General features: G+C 39.2%; 1 protein-coding gene across 1 annotated transcript in view; it reads right to left on the bottom strand.

Annotated features, from left to right (window-relative positions):
- fibcd1a (fibrinogen C domain containing 1a) overlaps nucleotides 1–22,001 on the bottom strand; it is a 94,309-nt gene extending 72,308 nt beyond the window's left edge. Inside the window, exon 1 of the mRNA XM_056730076.1 lies at nucleotides 21,379–22,001. Coding sequence (XP_056586054.1) covers nucleotides 21,379–21,450 — 72 coding nt within the window. The 5' untranslated portion in view covers nucleotides 21,451–22,001. The remainder of the gene's footprint in view (nucleotides 1–21,378) is intronic.
- Between the last annotated feature and the right edge of the window lie 805 nt (nucleotides 22,002–22,806).

Raw genomic sequence — 22,806 nt, forward strand, 5'->3', positions numbered from 1 at the left:
ACACCCCCAGAAGCAAAAAGACACAACTCCTTAGAGGTGTTGATTTAACAGTCATTGTGCTGAATAGCGGCCCCTGAGCTCACACATGCTGTAAAGACTACAGTAAATCTAAATTTACAATGTTTGTGTTGTGTCGCTCAGTGATATTATTCTGCTGAGGTTTTATGTTGTGTTTCCGTGCTTGTGTGGTCGTCTCAGCCATGAACAAAAAAGCAATCTGGATACATAAAAAGAGCCCCGCCGCATCCACCGCATTGTCATATTTATTTTAAAGATAATTAATGTGCACAAAAGCCTAATTCATCATGCAGCGGCAGGCGAAAGCGCACTCCGATCAATTTGTTACAATAAAACAACAATACCCGCTGTCTGCTGGAATTAGCCGGGCTTATATCTGACCCAACGACAAGAACGCAGCGCACACAGCCGCGCGGCAACAAAGACGCAGGCCAGACCCGAATTTTCCCTCCAGAGAGAAATCCTTGCCTATACAATGAGGTAGCTGGCTTGTCTATTCTGTGAACGTGCACCCCATCAATCTTGTTCTTCTTTATTGTGATAGAGCCTCTCCACGGACGTTTAGAAGAAAAATCGGGGGCTCTCAAACATTTGGCTGTCGTTTCACGGCCTGCATCTTAACTAGGCGGCGGACCTGTTTCTAAAGCATCCCCGCACACTCGCTCGTCTAGCGGGCAGCGGGTATTCAGGTGCCCCCGGAACAGACACAGGTTGAGATTAGAAGGCCACGCTCGGCTGAGCGCAGACAATATTTGATAAGAGCTTTTATCTGTCGCCGGTGAGATGAGGCTCTCGAAGGAGCAGAGGTGAAACGGAGGAGCCACCGAAACAAAAACAACACGGTATTCTTCCCAGGGCACTTTTAAGACCTACGAGAGCCACAGCGGACTGACACCGATACCGGCTGCAGGAGTTGAAAGAGGTCGAGAGCGATGACATGAAAGGAACATCACTTGACCGTGCCCGGTTTGCTTATTCGGGGAGTGGTTGGTGTCAGGTTCTTCTTGACATTGGCCTACAAACATACAAAAATTCATAAAAGGGAAACCAAAGCATGCTACTATGAAAAATTGACACAATTTTTACACACGACGGCGATAAAAGTCGATGAAATGTTCGTTTGAAAGTGTCCTGCACTACGGAGGAATTGGTTTCAGAGGAGATCTCCACAATATCACACCGATCCTTCAATGTTAACAACCCGAGACACCTCTTTCACAAGCACTGTACAACCTTGATATACTCCTAAAATTAAGAATGCTAATATACTCTCTGCATATTAAATTGCTTGTGCTTTCTTCATTTGTACTGTAAGTGATGAAAGTGTCTGATTAATATTTAACAAGGTATGCAATCGTAAATCAGAGATTTCTCTTTTCTTTTTCCTCCAGGACCGAATTATCTGCGCAATGCTGGCCATATAATCTTTACACTTTTACTTTGTCTAATTTGTCTATATTTATTGTATATCCACCTGAGACCAAACTGACGCTTAATAAACATAACTGCAGAACTCCCTTAAGTCTCTAAAGCTGTGAAAGTACAACTGCACCGAGCAATTAAAAGAAAACAATTCAGTGAGGCTTTGCACAGAACTGCAGTTTATCTATAGTCACATTTGGAAACACCGGATGTGTAAATGAAAAAAAAACACCATACTTTTTAAATTATGAAATACTGCGTTGTCAAAGTTGACAAGCACTTTTTAAAATATTTTTTACTGGTTAGGTATTTGCAGAACGAGTGTAATATCAATGATTTATGGTAAATAAAAGAAAATATGGAGATACATGTTTTCAGAAGGACAGCAGCGATAACATGCAACATTGTTTTTGATATAGTCATCTATCTGTTCTTGAGAAAGTACCTTTTGGTACAGTGTCCTATCCTTGAGACCTTTCCTGTAGCTCAGTGGTAAGAGCATTGTGTTAACAACGCAAGGTTGTGGGTTCGATCCCAGGGGATTGCATATACCTAAGTAAAAGTGTATAGGATAATGAAATGTAAGTCGTTTTGGATAAAAGCGTCTGCCAAGTGCATAAATGTAAATGTATAAAGTGTTATCCCAACTCATCTTATAACTAAACCCGTACATTCTGTTCTGTTCTTATGATCTTTAAAAGCCTCACTATATATTACAAACCATGAAAACAACCATAACATGGCTTTTCATATCGGTCACATGTATAACAAAAGGCGACAAGGTGTAGGCGACTTCAATAGAGATGCATGGACTGAGAGTCAACGTTGTGAAGTCACTTCTTAAGACTGATTCTAAAATGCACAATTACACAGCAGTGTAAACCTTGAAACTACAAAATTTCAATTCAGTTTAATTTCTATAGCGCTTTTCACAATTTTGCATTGTAGCAAAGCAGCTTAACATGCATACGGCAAGATGTTAGTGAAAAGTGAGCACTGCTAAGAACTAAATGTTCAAAGGCCGACTCGAATAAACCCAGACTGACTAATAGTCTGCTCACCTTCTCTAATAAATCAAGCGGCGCCCGACATGTCAATATTTTGTCAACACATTGTCAATACACATAACGGGATACAGAACACCAGGTCTGCTAAAAGAAACACAAGACTTGTTTCGCACATACCACAAAGTGTGAGCGACGCAGCTGCGTTATCACAGGTGCATGTTAGCTGCGGAATCGAGGTGAGGCTCCAACAGGTTATCACAATTAGACTTTCCCTTTATTACGCCCATAAATGACACAATAAACACAAACTTGATCAACATAAAACCTAACTGACATTCACTTCCCAAGTACAAAGTTAAAAATACGTAAAAAAACCTAAAAAGCAACACAACAGGAAGTAGTTTAAAAACTAAAAGTAGTTAACTGCCACACCGAATCCTATTTCAAATAAAACGGTGTTGATGAGTAAGTGCACAGTGCATTCATTGTGTTTTCTGCTGAGTTCGGTGCGTAACGCATGCCAAAAATAGGCTCGGAACCAAAAAACGTTGAAATATGAATGGGTGCACAGACGCATGTGTGAAGCAGCTATTGTTTGCATCCAGACCTAGATGGATAAACAGATGGAAAGGCTTTGGATATAAAAGACATTTTAATGCTAGCAGATGGACAGCGTTCCCAGTCTACATCTGCTAATAGACTCGATGATGTATAACACAACATTCGCCTTAACTCACGGGCCCTTTATCGGAGTACGTAAATCTGCACAACCTGCTGAAATACACGGGTGTCTTAAGGCTGTATCTAGGCTCGACCTAATCTTCTTATAAGAGCTTAAACCGGAAAACTGCTCGCCCAGCTGTGCACACACACACTTAGTGGTTAGACATATGCAGTTGTTTACTCGTCCTGGGGGTCCTGGGGTCTATTAATTAACCACCGTACGAGTAGTGATGAGTGACCTTAATGTTCTAAACGTCTCAGCAGAAAGCCAGATACACAGAAGAGCATCTTCATATGCAACTTGACCTACATACATTATATATTTAACAGGTTTCCTTACATCAACAACATATTCACAGACAACGTCCTCATCCCAAGGCCCCCTCGAGCACTCTTAGGCCCTGACAAAACCGCAAAAGTTTAAAATGTGGTCAAGCTCGAGTTGTTTAACAAATTAGACACTTGTAAGGCCAAATGCCCGAAAGCAACACCAGTCAGGCCGAATTAAGAGATCGCCACGCTATTCGCTTTGAATTACGCAGCAACCCGAGGCCAAAATAAAATCTCACAATAACGTGAGCGTGGAAATCCCAACAAGTAAATCTTGATGTAGGGGATTTATCTTAATCTGCAAAATGGCCCCACCACTCTTCTCTAGTTCATTTATCACTAACGCTGGATGGCAGTAAGATGCGGGGACGAGAGAACCGACTCGCTGCTGAATCCGGACGCACACACACGAGCGCGTTCACACTCACCGGCACAATTTGTGTTGGCTCAGAGCGTGCAAGTTCATTAGCTGGTTTGAAATGATAAATAGTTTATTGTGCGTGGGGGGGCCGTGCCCGGGGCTGTCAAAAACAGGCTGTTCCGACGCCTCCCTCCAGCTCCGCCGAGGCTATTAAAACGCCATATTAAAACTGCTTTTCTGAGCCACGAGGTGATGACATCCTCAAAAGGGGTCAGTTGGAGCTTGTTGTCACCGGCCCTCTGTGTATCTTTGACATATCTCATGAGCGTCCGGGTTTCATACGCTGCAGATAATGGTGGCGCATTGTCAATGAGCGTTCGGAGGATTACAAGTGGGTCAAAGCATCGCATCGCAACCCACATGCTGTAGCTCTAGGTAAATGACACAAACATCTACTTGGTGTGTATGATCTCACAAGGCAAAGACAGGTAAACAACCAGTGGATATGAATTGAAGAAGCCTCACTGTCTGCTCTCAGGTAAAGGAATAGTTTTGAAAAATGAAGATTATCGCCATCCATGTAAATGACCACTCATGTCTTTATCAACTTTTTGGTGACTTTTTGGTACACTTTGGGATTTCTGTGTTCACATAAAACGAATGAAGAATCTGTCAAAATGCAATATGAAGCATTACAATAGGTGTGTGTGATAAACGATCCTATTTTTTTGCTTTTTTTAAAAGTGCTTAATTCAGATATGACAACATGTCAATAAAATAAAATTTCATTGGCTCTTGCGTGATTAGTTATATATTTTGTTAGGAAACATACAGGTACCAATGAGAAGTTAATGAAGTGTCGCCATACCACTTCAGAGGACGTAAACAACGTTGGTTCAATGCTGGTCTGGAAGAACTTTATGACACAAGCTTTTGAACAAAACACAATCAACAAAACATTATTACCCGAATCAAAATGTTAATGAAATAACTTTTAGATTTATTTATATGTAAGATTTAAAATAGAAAAAAGTAAATAAGAACAGATATGCCTCTGTATAAAGCGCCGTATAGGGTTTATATATATCAAACTTCGCTTATGAATAAATATATAAAACGCGCATACACATATATCACATATATCGGATGTTTAAGAAAATACATGTGAAATACATGTGCATTCTAATATGAAATCCATACCAATACATCCTATGTTATTAATGCGTGCATATACACTTGAGAATGACTTGGTTATACAAATAATCTTTGTGCACACATAAACCTATAGACACATATTTAGAATACATATAAACTTGATACATGCATAAACATCTAAAACATTGCATTTGCGTTTACATACTCCCCATGTATCTCTAGCTCCAAATTAAAAGTTGAAAGTGATAAGACTTTAAAATCTTTTGCTGCTAAGAGATTATATACATTGTATATATACATTAATTAAAAACACATTCATATAATTATTATATGAGTTGATAATTAATATTAAATAATTGATATTAAACATATTATTTAAATTAAAATTGCTATATTTAACATTATAACTAATATATAAAGCATTTTAAAGTAATGAAGCATACGTATTATCTCTTAGTCTTATTTAAAAACTATATAAATGATAAAAAATTCTGTATTGATGTAGTGAGCAGCTGGCGAGTTTCTATGTAGCCTTTACGTGAGTTTATATACAGTAGGTGTATGTGTGCATGTTTACATGCAAATGCAAGTTAAAGTATGTTAGTATGCACATGTATTTCACATGTATTTGCTTGAACATCCGATAGATACCTATATACTGTATGTGAGTAATTTATATATGATGGATAAATATAAATTTACATTTGATATATCTATATCATTTTTTTAATTCATATCATATTTCAATAGTTATATATTTTTTTTTATATAATAGATTTATATAATTTAAAAAAGCTATATAGATTTAGCACCAGAGTAAGAAAAAATTATGAGTTTCAATTTCATGATGTACTATTCTTTTAAAATAAAAAGAAAACAATTCTCACAGTTAAGAATTCTAACCGAGATCTACAGAAGCACGGTTCGAGAACTTTCTGTAGCTGTACGGTGTGTGAAGGGATATTTCCAGGAGGTCCTCATTCTCCAAGCTCTGCATTTCCTCACCATCTCAAAGGAAATAAGCAGGCGCCACCAAAAACCACGGAAATCAACACTACGACAGCACACGCTTCTTTGTGAAATTGTCGCCGTTTGCAGCTAAAGTGGGTCTGAATTCTCTGTCATCATTTTTTAACCACAGCCCTTTCTCTGTTTTGAGAGACTATGTGATCACACTGCAGGAATGCAAAAAGTTGAAAACCAAAGAACCAGTAACAGCATGCTTTTTATATACATTTATTTATAAATGTGGCTTAACTGTCAGTATGGTCGATATAGAGATCTAACCATTAGAGTCTGGGATTACATGAAGAGACTGAGAAGGCCTTAATCCATAAGAACGATGGCAACATCCAACAGAAGTTCTGTAAGACTATGTTCACCCAAAAATTAACATTCTGTCAACATTTCTTGGCCAATGGTGGTCAAAAAGTGCCCCGGAACTCGTTGCTTTCATACATTCTTCAAAATATCTTCTTTTGTGTTCAATAGAACAAAGACTTCTTAATCTTGAATGTTAAATCTTGAATGTTGTGTTGAATAAAACAGTTAATGGACATGTTCTTCTTCATATATTTTCTGTTATTTACAAGACAGTGCACTTTGATTGTGTCCACACAACGGTCTGTTGACATGATTTAACCTCAGCGTGTGGTGTGTGCTCATGTGTTTACGTGTGTAACCCGCTCCAGTGGCAAACAGCAGTGACAGTGGCATCTCTGCAGGAATGCCTGTCAGTGCACTCCAAGGACAGGCAGCCATGTGTGCAGGCAGCGATTTGTCTTTCAGTCCTCTTCTAGGCTCCAGAGAGGAACTTCTGCAGGGATGCCATAAGTCACCATTCACACTCTCTTCTCCCTAATGGCTGACACACATAAGTCAGCACTGGCTACGCTCCGGCACGCTGGATCAAAGCTGCGGGGGATAACAGATCAGTCGATAGACACAGACACGCATGCACACGGATATATATGTAGTGTATACTGACAACTCTTCACAAAATGAAATGCCATGTGACAGATGCAAGTGTGCGCGACTTATGCATAAGACAACATGGTTCACAAAAGCCTCACAAGTACTATTTTTTTATCATCTCGGTTGTTTCCCAGTGACTCCGATAAAGGTATTTACTTACTTTTGTTTGGTTCATGAACCTTTGAGACCACAAGAGATCTCAACAATGTATCAAACTGTGCTCCAAAAAGTCAGCAAATTACAGATCCAGTCTGTAATTTCTTTGGATCTATTGACAGAAATGCAATATACTATACATAACTATGTCTTTAGAGGTGTATAAATTCATAACATAATGAAGCGTTATGTTTTTATTAACTTAGAATGAGCTATTTCTCTCTAAATACACCCCTTACATGAAATTCTCCATGTTGTTTCTACAGTAGCGCTAAACGGACGAACTGCACTACGGAGCATTTCGTAAATACGTTATCTCCGTCAGCAAAGAAGAAAAAAAAGGCGACGACATCTTGTTTCTGCGCAGCCATCCTAGTGCTTCGAAAGAGAGGGTTGGAGTGAGCTGCTGGTTGCAATTCGCAACCTCATCTCTAGATGTCGCTAAATTTCATGCACTGGGCCTTTAATACAGTAAATGAACCGTCACAGAGATCTCCGCAAAAGTTCGCTGAGATTTGAAAGCGCAACCTCTGAGCAATAACAAACTTCTGTGCGGCGCATCAGATTTCTATTTGTAAAGAGATCTCAGATGATGCCAGCCCGGAGCAAACACAACTCAAAATGTTATTTCGTTGCGTGTATTTGAGCAGTAAGTACAAATGGGATGCTGGTGTTGTCTCGCGCATGAGGAGAATACAAGATATCTTCTGCCTCTTCCATGCGGAGGTTCAAAGGATTATAAATTACCAGGAGAAATCCATTTGTGACATTTAGTTTGGGAGTCTAAACAGAAAAAGATGCCGGAAGAGCTATATATAATTTGACTGGAATGCTGAAGCTTTTGCTAATTTTAGGGTCCCTGTAAAAGACACAGAGGGTTTGGAGGAAAACAGAACGCTGCGTCCCACAAGGCCAGAACATTTTTAAAAGCACTCCTGTACGGAGGTAACATAGATAGTTTAAGCTCAGCAACTGAGAAAGAAAAGGCAAATGGAAGCAATTTCTCACGAACAGCGAGTCTCAGCATGTTGCGGGTAATTGGGGTCGGCCATTTTTAGTATGTTTTAGCCGTATTCAACAGACTAGTTTTTCCTAAGGTAAATTTGAGTCGTGCAGACGTACTTTGCGATTTCAATCTCGTCCGATTTAAAGTCTGTTTTTCTTTTACACAACCTTGCAAAAAATTACAGAACAAATTACCTTCTGTTTGTTGGCTAACTCGGGCTTCCTCTGAGAAATCTAAATCCCGTCTGGATAGGATTGCCTGTGATTGCAGTATATTAATTTTCCACAACGCTTCTTCTTATTTATTTTTTTAATTCATCAAATGCTGTAACTATTACTACATTTCTCGCTGTGCTGCCTGGTGCACATTCATTATGAATGTTGTTAAGTTTATAGGTGAAATGACAGGTACTTCAGGCATCCAATCTGATAAAAACGAAAATTAAAAGGACAGTCTGGTTACAAACAGATCAGAACAGACACTGTGGTATCAGGAATAATCTGTGACGTAAAACTTTACTCCTCCTAATTATATTTAGACACAATTAACTAAGTTTCAAGATGCGTGTCATTCAGAACATGCGATCGTCCATAACACCTACAGTCTGACAGCAGGCACTTCCAAACGAAGAAACCGATCCTGTCCAAATCCGTGCATTAAATCACAGATTGGTCATAAATACATTACATACTGTACGGATTATTTTCTTAGTCTTTGCAGAGGTCCGTTCAATATCCGGGCTTTCACGCACTTACAGACATCATCACTCAACGCACTTTGCTTTAAAACAAGAACCTTCAAGAATTAGCCGGTAATTTGCGCACAAAACCTCTGAATTGTGTGTTCTGAACCCTGGCATGTGCTGAGCATTTAAAGTGACACAGCCTGTTAGGGCTTCACTGTGCAGAAACTAATTCGATTGTCTATAATGGATTCCATCTCGCTTCCTGCGATACGACTTGACAGCTGCCAAAACCGTCGAGAAGTTTCTCGCGTCCTCGCACGATAATTCTAGCCTCTTTTTCCTCTTTCCTCGCACGTGAATTCCTGGCAGTCGATGACCAGCTCTCCATAGAGGTCGAATCCATTTGCGCCTCATGCAGGGTGACATCGCAGCGGCTTGACCCCGGGTCACAGCTGCATTGAAAACAGCACTTTAAAAGCCTTCAGAAATCCCTCGTCACATGCACAAACTGTAGGATGTTATGTCAAAGCACATGCACAGCTGAAGTCAAAGTGGACTGGGGTTAGAGGTTCTTTCATAGCACTGCTTTCTAAAGGAAACCCAGTGTGACAACTTGCCCCGGTTTTGAATTAGCCATCTATCTCTCTATCATCAGCATCTGTGATTGAATATGTCATTACAATACGATCATGATGACGTTCTGGACACACCACTGATGCAGCGGAGACAAATTTAATCAGCATCGGTCACACGGGAATAAATAAACATTGTATTGTGTGTTGTACCATTAGTGAGGTCTGCAAAAAAACAAGAACAGAAGTCGTAATTTACTGTTTACAATTGACAGGCCCGGCGGTGGTGATATTTAAATGATCAGTTCATTAAAACGATCTCACTTCACACTGCTTGCGTTCTGCTAAGTCTGAAATGCAGTGCAGCAATCATCTACAACATGTGGGTGATTTAACAGCCCTGGTTTTGTTGGATGGCAAATATTCTGCTAATGGCCACAAAAGCGTAACAGTTCACTGGAAGTGCTTTATAATTACCCAGAAAAGCAAAATGGAAAATGATTTTCTAATGATGACACTGGATGATGAGAGACACAGTCATAAAACTAAAGTCTTTCTGTGGCAAATGTGCTTTCTCTGTTGCCATGTTGGCATCTGCGCACGCATGTCAAGCTCCTACTGTATGTACTGTTGTGGGAAAAATCACCAGAAGAAAATTCAATATCATATCGCTGATGCCCTTCTAAAACCTCCATATTTCATGATCTTCATTTGACATAAATCATTATTGTTAGTCACCCGTGTGGAAAGGGAGGCGTGGTCTAGCACGGTCTGCGGCAGAGGGGCGTGTCGGGAGTATGACGGTGAGTAAGCAGATCAACGCTAGACCACGCCCCCCTTTCCACAACCCGTTATGTTTTTCACTGGGTTTTTGCAAATATTTAACCCATAAAAGTATTAAAACGTGCTTGTCAACTTTGAAAACACCGTCTTTATTAATTTAAATAGAACTGTGTTTTTCCATTTCCTGAAAAACAGTAAATTTGGAAATCTGAGGTTTTGAAAGGAAATCAATCAATCTTTTTTGGCTTTTTATGAGATTTGCAGCACAATTCATCCTAGAATTGGCTCACTTTCTTACATCACTACTTAAATGATATGAATTATATTAGCATTATTAATATTATAATCAAAGTCACATTTGTAAAGGCAAGTTGTTTTCACCAAGTGGATAATTGAAAGTGTGTACAACTGTGTTCCAGGAAAATATTTGTAATGGAGGTGAATTTATCATACTGTTAATTTACCAGTTTGAAATATTACATTTTTAATTACTGTGTTTTTTATTGACAAAGCAAAACTCACCAGACCATACTGATGGCAGACATGCAAACAACTGCGACCACTCTGCAGTCAAACAGGTGCACATGAGTTCATACACTGCCTCCAAAGACCGAACAAAATGACTACATTTTCAAGTTGAGCACACATAAATGACAATGTCGTATGTACCAGAAGCTAATTTGTTATTGATCATGAAAAGTTTTTATGTGAATGTTGACAGAACATTCAGTCTCTACACATTGAATGCACTGTTGATGAAGAACGCTAAGAAAGCTAGAAACAAAATATGAATAATTTAGCCAGCTTACGAGGCCATAGACAAGTGCATAAATAACATTTCACATCATCCCTTGTATCATCACAAGCACAACATCACAATATAGATAAAGCAGATTACAAACCTAATGTACATCCTTTACTATTCTTTATGCTAAAGATGTCTTTGTTATGAAGTGAATCCCACCACAACCCCTGCAAACAATATCAATGTCTAGTTAATTCTGTCTCTGTTCACATAAAAAATAAAACTTTTATCCAGTTAGACATGTGATATCGCCATTGCTAAAGGCCTGTGCTGAATTCTGAACAGGTTTTGGGCTAGCTAACAAGAGGCTAAAATAGATTGGGGGACCTGAAAATGCCTTGTTTACTAAACCTGATTGACAGCAGTTTTGAGGAAGGCGTTAAGAAACAGGAATGGCATACTACAGGAAATCTATAATGGCAGTCGGTGGGTGGTTGGCAGTGTGTATGCAATGCTGGATATCTTAATGAGCAATGCCGAGACATAACAGTCTGAGACACATTACACAGGACAGAATGGCCATTACCATCCTCTCAATATAGCTTCAAGCAAAAGAAGCTGTCAGCAAGGTCCACTTTCTAAATTCAGACACTATCATACGGTACTGTATATGCCTTATTGGTGTTTCTGAACTAAAGCTGGAATGCCAGTGACTTCCTACTTTAAATTGGTGAAAAAGTGTAAAACTAGTTTCTGGTGTCTAATGGGATACTGTTACTAAACTGTTTGATCTGAACATATGTATATGAGTAATTGAATAGCCTTTGGTACGGTTTCACAAGCAAGTAAAAATATCAATTTTCTTGGCAAAAAACTAAAACAAAACACGCCGCCTGAAACTGCTTGTCTTACTTGGGCAGTGTAAGACAACGTCCCAAAAACAATCCATTAAAAATCGTATTAAAACATTGTCCCACACTGACTACAGCTGAATGACCTCAGCAATTCATTTCAAGAATGAATGTTATTATTTGTAAAGCTGTTGCCCAGCTACCAGAAACTGTGAGTTTCTTGATGTTGAAAGATGAATGGATTAATACAAAACTACAGATTGCCGTTCAGTCAAAAAACATATGTCGCATCAAATACAGTATGAATCATTTTGTTGTCACAATGAAATCACTTCTTATGCAAGACCACAGGCAAACTTTTCTGACTTCCGTCTTCTGAACATAAATGATATTCTGCATGATAAAAGTCACCATGAAACTGACTTCTTTTCCGTATCGTTACGTATATCCGAGTGAAACGGCTTCTGAAATTTATTTTATTAAAGAAAAATGTTCCCTTTTTGATTGGTTTGTAGGGCATGGAGGGGACGGCTATAAATGCCTGGCCATTGGAAAGTGAGTCCTACCTCTTTTTTGGTGCTTATGTCATGTGGTGAAGAGTTCTCGTTGAGAGAGGAGAGGAGCTTAATGTTTTAGATTGAAGATTACAAGTGCAAATGAATTAAAAAATAATAATGATGTGCACGGATAAATCATTTTGAATAATCACTGCACCGCTGTGTAAAACGCTCCCAATTTTCCGGTTTGGTTTCATGGTGACTTTAAACAAAGTTCAAAAACAAGACTCAGAAATAGAGCTGAAACAATTATGTCTATTTTTAAATAGTTTGACTATATTTGATATACATTAATGTACCGTATTTATGAATTAGCTCTGCAATAGCTTTAGATATTTTGTTTAATGAAACCTGTCTATTGCTCTCTTATACTTAAGAATCTTAACTATATTACAGGGAATGAGCTAGCGGTAAAAAGCTGCATAAAAATGATATAATCAAGCATAAACATGATGTTTTTTAGCAAACTAAACTGAAATTTACACAATGTCCCAGACATTTTAAAACCTAAAATGTAAATGTAATGAAATACAAAAACATCAACAGTCTGTGGAGGGAAAAATGGATTTGCATCAGCGGTTAAAAGCACACGAGGCTTTCAGGATTCACAGACTTTAGAACAGCTGAGTCCCGTTTCACACTGAGTTAATCTCTGTCTCTACATTTAAAACCGCTCGGCTTTAAAATGGCCACCACACTGGAGGAGAACAGAAAGGGAGGTACTGTATCATGTCCAGAATCATTATTGTACCGCTCTCTTGCATTTATTCTTTCTTAAAAGACTGCTGATATCTCATATCAACTCCGAATGATTGACAGGGAACATCATTTACCTGTCCTCTTACACTGCTGAAGTACCTCCAGGTGACATTATTAGTGTCTGTCTAGAAATCAACAGAAATGTGATTGATGATCTACGAGTGCAGGCTGGATCTCTGACGGTTACATTACACACATACATCCACTAAAATTTACAACCAGAATATACCCATGAAGTGTTGCATAACGCCAGTAAAAATCGAAATAATATCAAAATAAATATATGTGTAAATCGAGTAGTTAGTAATTATATTAATCGTCATTAAAGCTGCAATACAAAGCATTTGCGTCTTTATCGCCATCTATGTTTGAAAGATGACAAAATTTTACCCAACAACTGAATTTAGAAACCATTATAAGCTTACTACAGGGAAATGGTAATCCAATTTTTTTTTACAGACACACACTGACTGTAAGAAAGTCAAATTTAAAACCTAAAAATAATTTGGTATGCTTGGGCATGGACACGCCACTTTGGAAAACGTGAAAAGCGCTGATTTAGCAACGGTCAAGAAGAATTTCAGTTCACTGTACAGTGTTAAAATATAACAAACTCACCAAATTAAAATTGCAAACAATATCTTTAAATTTAATTGTAGATGATTTAATTATATAAGATTTCAAAATAAAATAAACAAAAATTAAACCGGAATTGCTCCTTTGAAGTGCTCTATAGCAACTGTCTAAAATAGGAGAAAAAATAGGAGACCATTTAAAAGTCTGATTTTAGAATATACTAATTATAGGTATCTGTTTAGGTAAAATTATCTTTTTTGTTACATTCTGTGAACTACTAACAATATTTATCACATATTTCAAATAAAAATATTGTTTATTTTAGCATTTATTTGCACAAAAGATACTCTGTATTTTTTCAGACCTCGGACACTGCAATTTACAATGTTTTGGAAAAGTTTTTATGTGAAAACCTGGATTCGTATCACAGTTTTCATGCGTCTTGTCATGCTGTCAATATTTCACGTTGCCTTTGGATGATCATGTCACTCCTGAGGTTCGAGTTTGTTCAAATTCAACAGACATCTACAAATTCAAATTGAATGAAAAAGTCTCCTAATGTTTTCTGCAGGTACATATACAGTATGTACACATGTGTGTGTTACAAAATGCTCAATGACCACAAATTACATTTTTAAAAACAATTTTTCTTAGTTTCAGTTCAGTATAATAAAACAACACTTCACAACCCAGAATGTTTCCTCTCTTTGGTTTAGCGTTCACACTGATCTAACAGCAAGTGCAGAAATCCTTGGCTGGTTTGGAATCCTACAGGTCTCAGATTAACTTCCCTGAGGCGTCCTGATAAAGACAACAGCAGCACATATGCTACGGGAATTCCTTGCAGACCTTGTGCAATATGAGCAAATGAACACATTTTATCGCCGCACCAGAGGACATGTTCTTATCGGCCTTACCAGGGTCTCTTATTACTACACAACGGAGGGACGAAAGGCCACTCAAGGATCAATTTCGAACACCACCGCAAATTGCATGTTCTGCCCTTCCCATAAACTGAACAAATCTTCGGCAACCATTGTCATGTCCAAATCCTTGATACTGCAAGATCCAGTCCACTTAGATCACAATCTATCCTCCACAATTGGGCCTGTTAGGAGATTCTGTCTCATAATAACACAATCCGCTACATTCACAATCAGCTTTCATTCCCCAGGCGATAAAAACAAGAACAGACTGCCTTAAGCACTTGTGCGTTACATGATTATTTTTTCTTCTAATACATTTACCTAATAGGATTTTTGGCTATAATTGTCACACTCGCCTGCACATAATAATACGGTGAACGTTTCCGTTTATTTCACAATATATGTGGTTCTTTATTGGATTATTTAGAGTGTATTTAATAAATGCTATTTGTGCAAACCATTTTGGATTTGTATAATTTGTCATATTATAAGATCAATTCGATATCCTTGGGCATGAAAAATGGCATTGCATTATCTTTTTCAAAAACAAAGTGGCATTATTTCAGAGACAGAGAGAATAAGAACCGAATCTTGAACTCACCTGGTCAAGCAGGCATCAATGGCTATGTTCATTGCTCTGGTGGGAGTTGTTTTGCTGGAGAATTATAGTGGCACTTTGAGATGGTAATAAAATCTTTCCTTGCTTTCTCTTGGACGTTCCTGCTCAGAACCCCGAGAGCTCTTTACAAACACTTTAGGGTAAATTCACAGAGACTGCGACCACTGGTTACCTTTATTATTTTAGCACCGGATTCACTAAAGGAATCATGCAAACGCCCAGAAAATCTGCGCAAGCGGTGTGATTTCTGCTCATTCAAGCTGACTAAAGATAGACATTACAAAGGTTCTTCTTTCCTTTCTTCAGGTAATCACTCAGAAAATAAAGAAGAAATGTCAAACGAAAGACAAATACCAAAAGGTGCGTCTGCGCTTCTGAATTAGATAAAAGGTTGCTTTTGGGAAATGTCAACAGATGTGACCCGTAGCAAATTAGACTGTTTACTTCAACACCCCGTTGTCTTTAAAATTCTTTCTTTCTGAAGGCGAGAAATAAAAGATATGATATATAATCCAAATAACGTCCGCTTCGACACACAACCGCGACATTAACAAATGCTCCGGGTGACAAACTGAAAAACGATCAATGACAGTTTGATATACACATGACATCTAGGAGGCCCATTGATAGCCTATAATTATACAACTACTTTTAGTGTGAGTCCCTCCGCTGTGGGACTCCATATATCAGAATTCATACGCCCTCAAATGGCCCCTCGATCCTGTGATGGATATTCTGCGCGGATAACAGTGGAGAAGGAAAAGCCATAAATCTGCCGCAATTTATGGCTTTCACATCTATCCGTGGTCGATGTGCTACAACCAAGGCCAGAAGACTTTATTATGCATACAGGAGGGCTTGACGAGGAATAAGGTGTGGTTGAAAGGATCAGGATGAAATTCTGATAGCTATGCTACATGATGTTTGGCCATGAAAAACATTTGAGCATGGATCAAAAGATGGTCACAAGGATGCTGCTTAGCTTAACCACCAAACCTTATTTGATCAACCAGCTTTATCATAAAGACTGTGAAGGTTGCGCAACACTTTTTGGGGCTACAACAGCATCAAACCAACTAACCAGAATAAACCAAAAGGGCGCTGGGAATGGGCATTAAGGGATAGTTCACCCAAAAATGAAATACTTTCATTATATGCTCAAACGTATGTCATTTTGAACCTGTACGACTTTCCTTCTTCTGCAGAGCCCAAAAGAAGATATTCTGAAGAACATTGCCAATATGTAATGAGTGTTGTTTGTTAACACTTTTTAACCGCAGAGTACCCCTTTAGCGTCGTTTTTCTACGTGCAGGGCGCACAAATTTTACCATCGTTAAGAAATTGGATATTGGATATAATTCGACATAATGTGTTAGGGTTTCATTTAAGTTTAACGGCCAGGATAATTGCAAATGACGCTATTCATACAGTTTTTTCGTTCAAAAAAACTGTTGTTCCAAGGGTACCAACGCGCAACGAACGATTTGTTCTAGGAACAGATGCGATCACCATCCGCCGTAATTCTCAGATCCGGTGAACCACAGATGTTCAAAAATTACCGCCAGAAGAAGAGTTATGTCAGCTTCGATGCCATTGGCTCTACTGTGTCTCCTGACCGATCGAGTCATTAAATTGGCTTTGAAAGTGAAATGGTATTGCTCCTGTGATCGACTGCATCTAGCTTTTGTTCCGGTTTATTTTGAATGGGAGCTGACTGAGGGCATTTGTTGAAACGGCATCTGATAAAGTCTTTATAAAGTTATTGTACGGATACGGTGCAAAAAGGTGTTTGTAGTAATTTGACACTGCTTTAGGTCAATTTGTGCAATAAATACCCGAGACTGTACTTATATTTGCATGTTGTGTTTTATATGGTTGAGAAGTGGTTATGTTTAGGGTGGGTTGGGGTTAGGTGCTCCAAAATATTAAAACCACAAATAATTATGAAATGCTTATAATTGCACGCATCTCGGTCTGGAGCACTTAGTGAACAGTAACACAGTTCACCGCTCATCGAAAAATGATGCCAAAGGGGAACCCTGCGCGTTAAAAAGTGACTCAGAAGGATGCTGACTGAGCGTTAATATGTGAGTCGGGAGTTAGAGCGGGTTGTAACCAAACAACATTGGCCCCCATTGACTTCTATTGACTTCTACCACAAAACCACATTTCTCAAAATATCTTCTTTTGTGTACCACAGCAGAAAAAGTAATATATAGGTTTTGAATGATGTGGTAAATAAACAATGACATATTTTTTTCTTGAATACCCATATGCAGTACATTTCCAAAAACCATAGTTGGTTTCTGAAGCAACTGTTCTGAAACAACCCATCACAGCCCAAACCACATTGTCTAAATAATAAAAACAAAAGGTTCGACTCTGAGAGCAAATAAACAGCTATTACAAGATAGTGAGTAGGTCTTCTTCCGTAATAAAGGACTGAATATACGTGGACATTATGATAGGGGAAAGTGTTTTTAAATCATCATGGCTACACAAGACATACTTTGTAAGCATGTGGACACGCTAGGCATTCTGTGTTTTATCTCGTACCCACATAATGGCTATGTTCAGTCATGCAGTTACTGCCTTCATTACAGAACAGCAGGCTTCCAGATTTGGAAGAGTGTTTAATTGGCAGCACTGCGTTTGACAAGCATCCCAAAGAAATGAATTTCAGCCCACATGTTTGGACTTTATATGCCCATTGTGTCCAGAACAAAATTGGTAAACATCTCTCACATTGTCTCAGTTTGGCCATGTACAATTGCCTTGTGTGTGCCGCGGGAATTGGTGGACAAAACAGACAGCAGCTGTGCTCGACTACAATCTTTAGAAGACAAAAAAATCTGGATGTCTTCCTCGTCTAGACATTTTTACGAAACGCATCTCATCAATCCAGAAAACATTCAAGCTTTGGCTCTCTATCGACACCTGTGGTTTAAAAATAAATGGCACCTTTTTGTTTCTTTAAAGGTGCCAAAGAATTCATTGAAACAATATGTTAAATTGTTCCTCTGATGTCTACATAGAAGGTATGTGGCTTTATTAAGTGCAAAAATTATTCAGAAACAGATTTCCATTTCCATTTACAACCCTAGGATTTGTCCCTAGAACGAGAAGGTCTGTTATTACCCTATTTGGAATGGTCATGAATATTAATGTTGAGCTCTGCTCTGATTGGCTGTTTCGCTGCGCTCACTACTGCTTGTGGCAGTGGTCTTAATGCAAATATACTCGGAACTGCCTCCTTCTTAAGTATCAAAACACTTAGCGAAGCCTAAAGCTTGATGTGGTCCCAGGTTCGAAAAACTGTCCCTTTCACTTTTGTCAAATGGCTCTCACTGCTCGTCAGATCAGACGAGCATGACTTTATAATTGTGCTGCTAGAAGACGCTCAGCTTGTGGAGACCCGCCTGAAAATATAACTGTCACTCCCCAGCTAGTGCCGTATAAAGAAGACGTGTCTCTGCGCGGATCGTGCCTAGACGCGCCTCACCTCATAACGTTGTGGCATATTTAAAGAAGACAACGATGTCAGCGTCTATTGCGTGGTTTCACTGTATCAGTGACACACCAGTGTTGACATTTTCCGATGCCAATTTGGTAGAAATTGCCCAACCCTATTCACAATACCTGCAGGACCTCCGGTGATTCGGCTGTTCACGTCCAGCTGGCCTTGAACATGGGCGGCGGTGGGTATATGCAACGTTGGGGGCCTTCATCTCTACTGTATTGTCACAGTCTGTGTTATTTTGGGATTGGCCTCTTTTTGAGTGGTCTTTTGCATGCACAAGGTTTACACAAGAAGTAGGAAACAAGAGTTTTTGAGGCTCACAAGATGTCATTTCCATGTACAGACCTCTTATTATTCATCTATGCCTAGATAAATACAGTTCCCATTCTATAGCAAATTGTAAGTGAAGAAAACAAACTGATAACACGATATGAAACTTTACCAGGCCGCTATCATCCTGTGCCGGTGTGATATCTGCAAGTTACTTCCAATGCTTTTTATTACCGCTCCACGGGATGACAAATGTCTCCCACTGCCATCGGAATCTTCAATCCCACCAGCCTTTTACAGCTAAAAGCCAACAAGTAAATCAATTACCTAGTGTGAAAAACAACTCACCATGAGCTGTTTTCTGTGTATGAACACAGCTGCTCTGCATCGGGATCTAGGGTTAACAACACAATAGCATTTTAAAGGGATAGGTCTCCAAAAAGGTTCTGTTATTAATGGAATAATACTCAACTCATGTTGCTGCTGTTCACATATGCTTCCGATGAAAAATTCGCCGCTGATGAATCATTTTTAGACTTTAAAAGCCATACAAAAACGTTGTGAGAGACAGTAGCCTAATGAACTTTATGTCATTTTTGACATGACAGCATTTGATCATATTGGAAAAAAACAACGAACTATATTGAAGCAACATGAGGGTCAAAATTACCTTGGATTAACTAACCCTTTAAGTTCATAAAAACAAGATTTTTTTGTTATTTGAGAGTTCTGTCATTGTCATTTGTAGGAACAAGAAGCTAATCTGTCCATATACTATAACCACCCTGTCTACAGCTTAAACCAAGCTAGACATCTACGCATATAACATCACACCTCCCTCCTCTTTAACAAAACTGTGTGGGTGTTGAGTTTTATGCAAACAATATTATGCAATGTAAACATTGTATGTCACCGCTCAAGGAATGCTGAAATATGTAAATTATTTTACCTTACATACAGTCTCACCAAACCATTAACACCACTTTAAACCGACTCTCTCTCTACCGCACACAGGCCACACGCATGCCCCATAATACCCAACCGGAAAAATCAAGTCCTAAAAAGTGCAGCACTGTAAATTACAAATCACGTTCCAAAACAGCAGGTGAGCGGTTTAATTCCTCCCACGAGGTCCCCATGAGAATATTTTATTAATAAACATCAGTCAAACGAATTCACTTTGATTAATTAACAACACCTAAAATAACTTCGGCAGTGCAAAACAAACAAGCCCGGGCAGTTTGGATAAACTGGCACGACTCAGCTGTGCCGTGCGTTAAAATGACTCACACAAGATGAGCAAATAAAGAACTTCAATTAAAAAGGCAAAATCTCACGTACGGCGAAAAAGCTCAAACACAAAAATTCTCCATATTGTCAACGCTGCTCACAAAGCGAGGCTTGGCATACTGAAAGGGCATTGTATTCTGGCCACTTCACACCCCTATTGAGAGAAAGGTTAAAGGACGGACTGATAGCTGCAATAGATACACATTACGGCTGCGATCTGATCCTTAAGCTATAATCAGGATGGCCATGAAGAGCATGTACAGTACATCCATTCTACATGTTCACAACCAATCATAAAGACTGTTAAAAGCAGGCAACTGCAAGATATGTATTTTTCAAACAAGCACTGAAAAAAGGGTAAGCGAGATAGGGAGAGATGAAGGAAAGATCCAACATCCTTTAGCATGCTGGGCTTCACCGTCAGAGCGTCTCTGTGGTGTGCTTTCTTTCTGCAGTGAATGCATGAACTTCCAGGCATGAGTGAGATTTTCTGGCAGACATGCAACCCCTCACACATAGAGGGCTGAGCATAATCTCTTAGTTTGGTGTGAGCTGCATAGAAATCTGTTTCTTTGTGAGCAGAGGGTATGGAGAGGTATTAATCCAACCTATAGCTAAATCACCCAAATGCTTTGTCCTCATCCTTATCAATTGACGATATAAATGCACAACATATTTGAATAATAATAAATAAGGTTCATGTAGAGAGCTAAGTTCAATTATTCTTATACTTTGTATAGCACATATTTGTCATACAGTTTTGGGTAAACTGTAAGGTGCTCACCCAACACTTTCCGATTCAAAGCAATAAGATACAACACAGAAACCATGGAGAACAAATAATTACATTCCTCACTTTAAAATGAAGAGTATCGTAAAAGGTTTGGACGCACGGCACATGGGATTTATTAAAAGTGGGTGTGTTTCAATTGATTTGAGACCGCGAGGACATATCCCACCGCATTATGCCTCTCGTATAATATTTAAAGTTTCTAAGCAGCCCGAGCATCATATGCATCAAACATGATGCGCTCGCATCTTTCCATCAGCGAAAAGCACGACACGCACATACCTGCGATTTGTGCTGCTGTCCATCCTCGAGTTCTGAAACACTGTTCATGATTTTCCATCGATCATTTACCATTCTCCGGAATCCTGACCATCGGCGAGTTCGGTTTGCGGGCAGGAGGAGAAAAGGGGATCAGTCTTGTTTAAATTCCACCATCCGACAGAGAAAAGGGGGGAATGAACACAACAGTCTACAGAAACTAAAACTACTTCACAGATGAGAAGCGGGGCTAAGCACTAAAGATCACAGATCCACAGTCAGTTGACAAAATATACATACTTCTAGGGACTTGTCCCTCGCCCAAAATAAACGAAAAAAAGAGAAAAACAGAACGAGACCAGCTCCGAGCTCTCAACACTCAGATATGAGTTGCAGATGATGCGCGCGCCGCGGGTGACCGCACCGTTCGTCTGTATCCAGACACAAAACTTTCCTCGTCCAGTCTGTAGGGTATTAAAAACGAGACGTGTTTAAATAAGCAGGGCCAAAGTTGCGGGGAATAAGTGCGGGTCTGTCCGCTGTGCTTTATTCCTGTGCTCTGTGAAGGAGGTTTGTGGTGGAGAGCCGCTGAAATCCGCTCCCTGATCCTGCGCTAACACCGCGTCCACTGAACGCGACCGGCTACGCGTCGCGTCGCTCCGGCTTGAGGTGTGGAAGATCGAAGCGTCGAAGTTGCACGTCACCGTAGAACGTTAAATAACCAATCAGCTTTGAGCTCGAGGGTATGGCACGATAGGTAAATTGCGTTTGAAGCGTATTTGCGCAATGGATGGAAATACGCACAAAAATGACTTCGTGTGGGCTGTTTAATAAGGAATGTACTCTTGGTCATTTAATGCTCCATTTAAGCCATATGCGCATTTACACTACAAAACGAGCTGAAATCTGATCTACTCTTTTGGTGCTGAAGGAAAATGGGGTTATTGATCTTAAAATGTTTGCGAAATGTGGAGTTTTCCGTGATTGTTCGCTTACGTATGGACAGTTTGCAGGGTCTCCTGATTGATGACGTAGTTCCTGTGCAGCTCAGATGTATAAAAAAGCCTTTGGAAATGAAGCCTGTTAATGATGTTAACGTCATGTTTTGCATTGTACATTAAAGGAAGGATATCAATTCTTCTTTGTTGTGCTTTATTTTCGTTTTGCAAAACAATTTTCTAGGTGTTTTCATAAGATTCAGAAGGTCTTGATAAAAGTTAAGAATGCCCTTTTAAGTTTTAATTGTCATCTTATTTTTAAGATGGGTTGAAACAGAACTGTACAGAAAAGGTCATACAGTACCTCTATATATTGATGGAAAGTGTTTCTTTGGCTCAGCTGGTGAGTTGCGCTAGTAAAGCCAATGTCCAATGGGTTTGATTTCCTGGGAACTTATAAAATGTATACTTTGAAACACGCTGTGGATAAAAGCACCAGCCAATGAGTTGTTCT

Source organism: Triplophysa dalaica, chromosome 18 (genome assembly GCF_015846415.1).
Source record: "Triplophysa dalaica isolate WHDGS20190420 chromosome 18, ASM1584641v1, whole genome shotgun sequence".
NCBI lineage: Eukaryota > Metazoa > Chordata > Actinopteri > Cypriniformes > Nemacheilidae > Triplophysa > Triplophysa dalaica.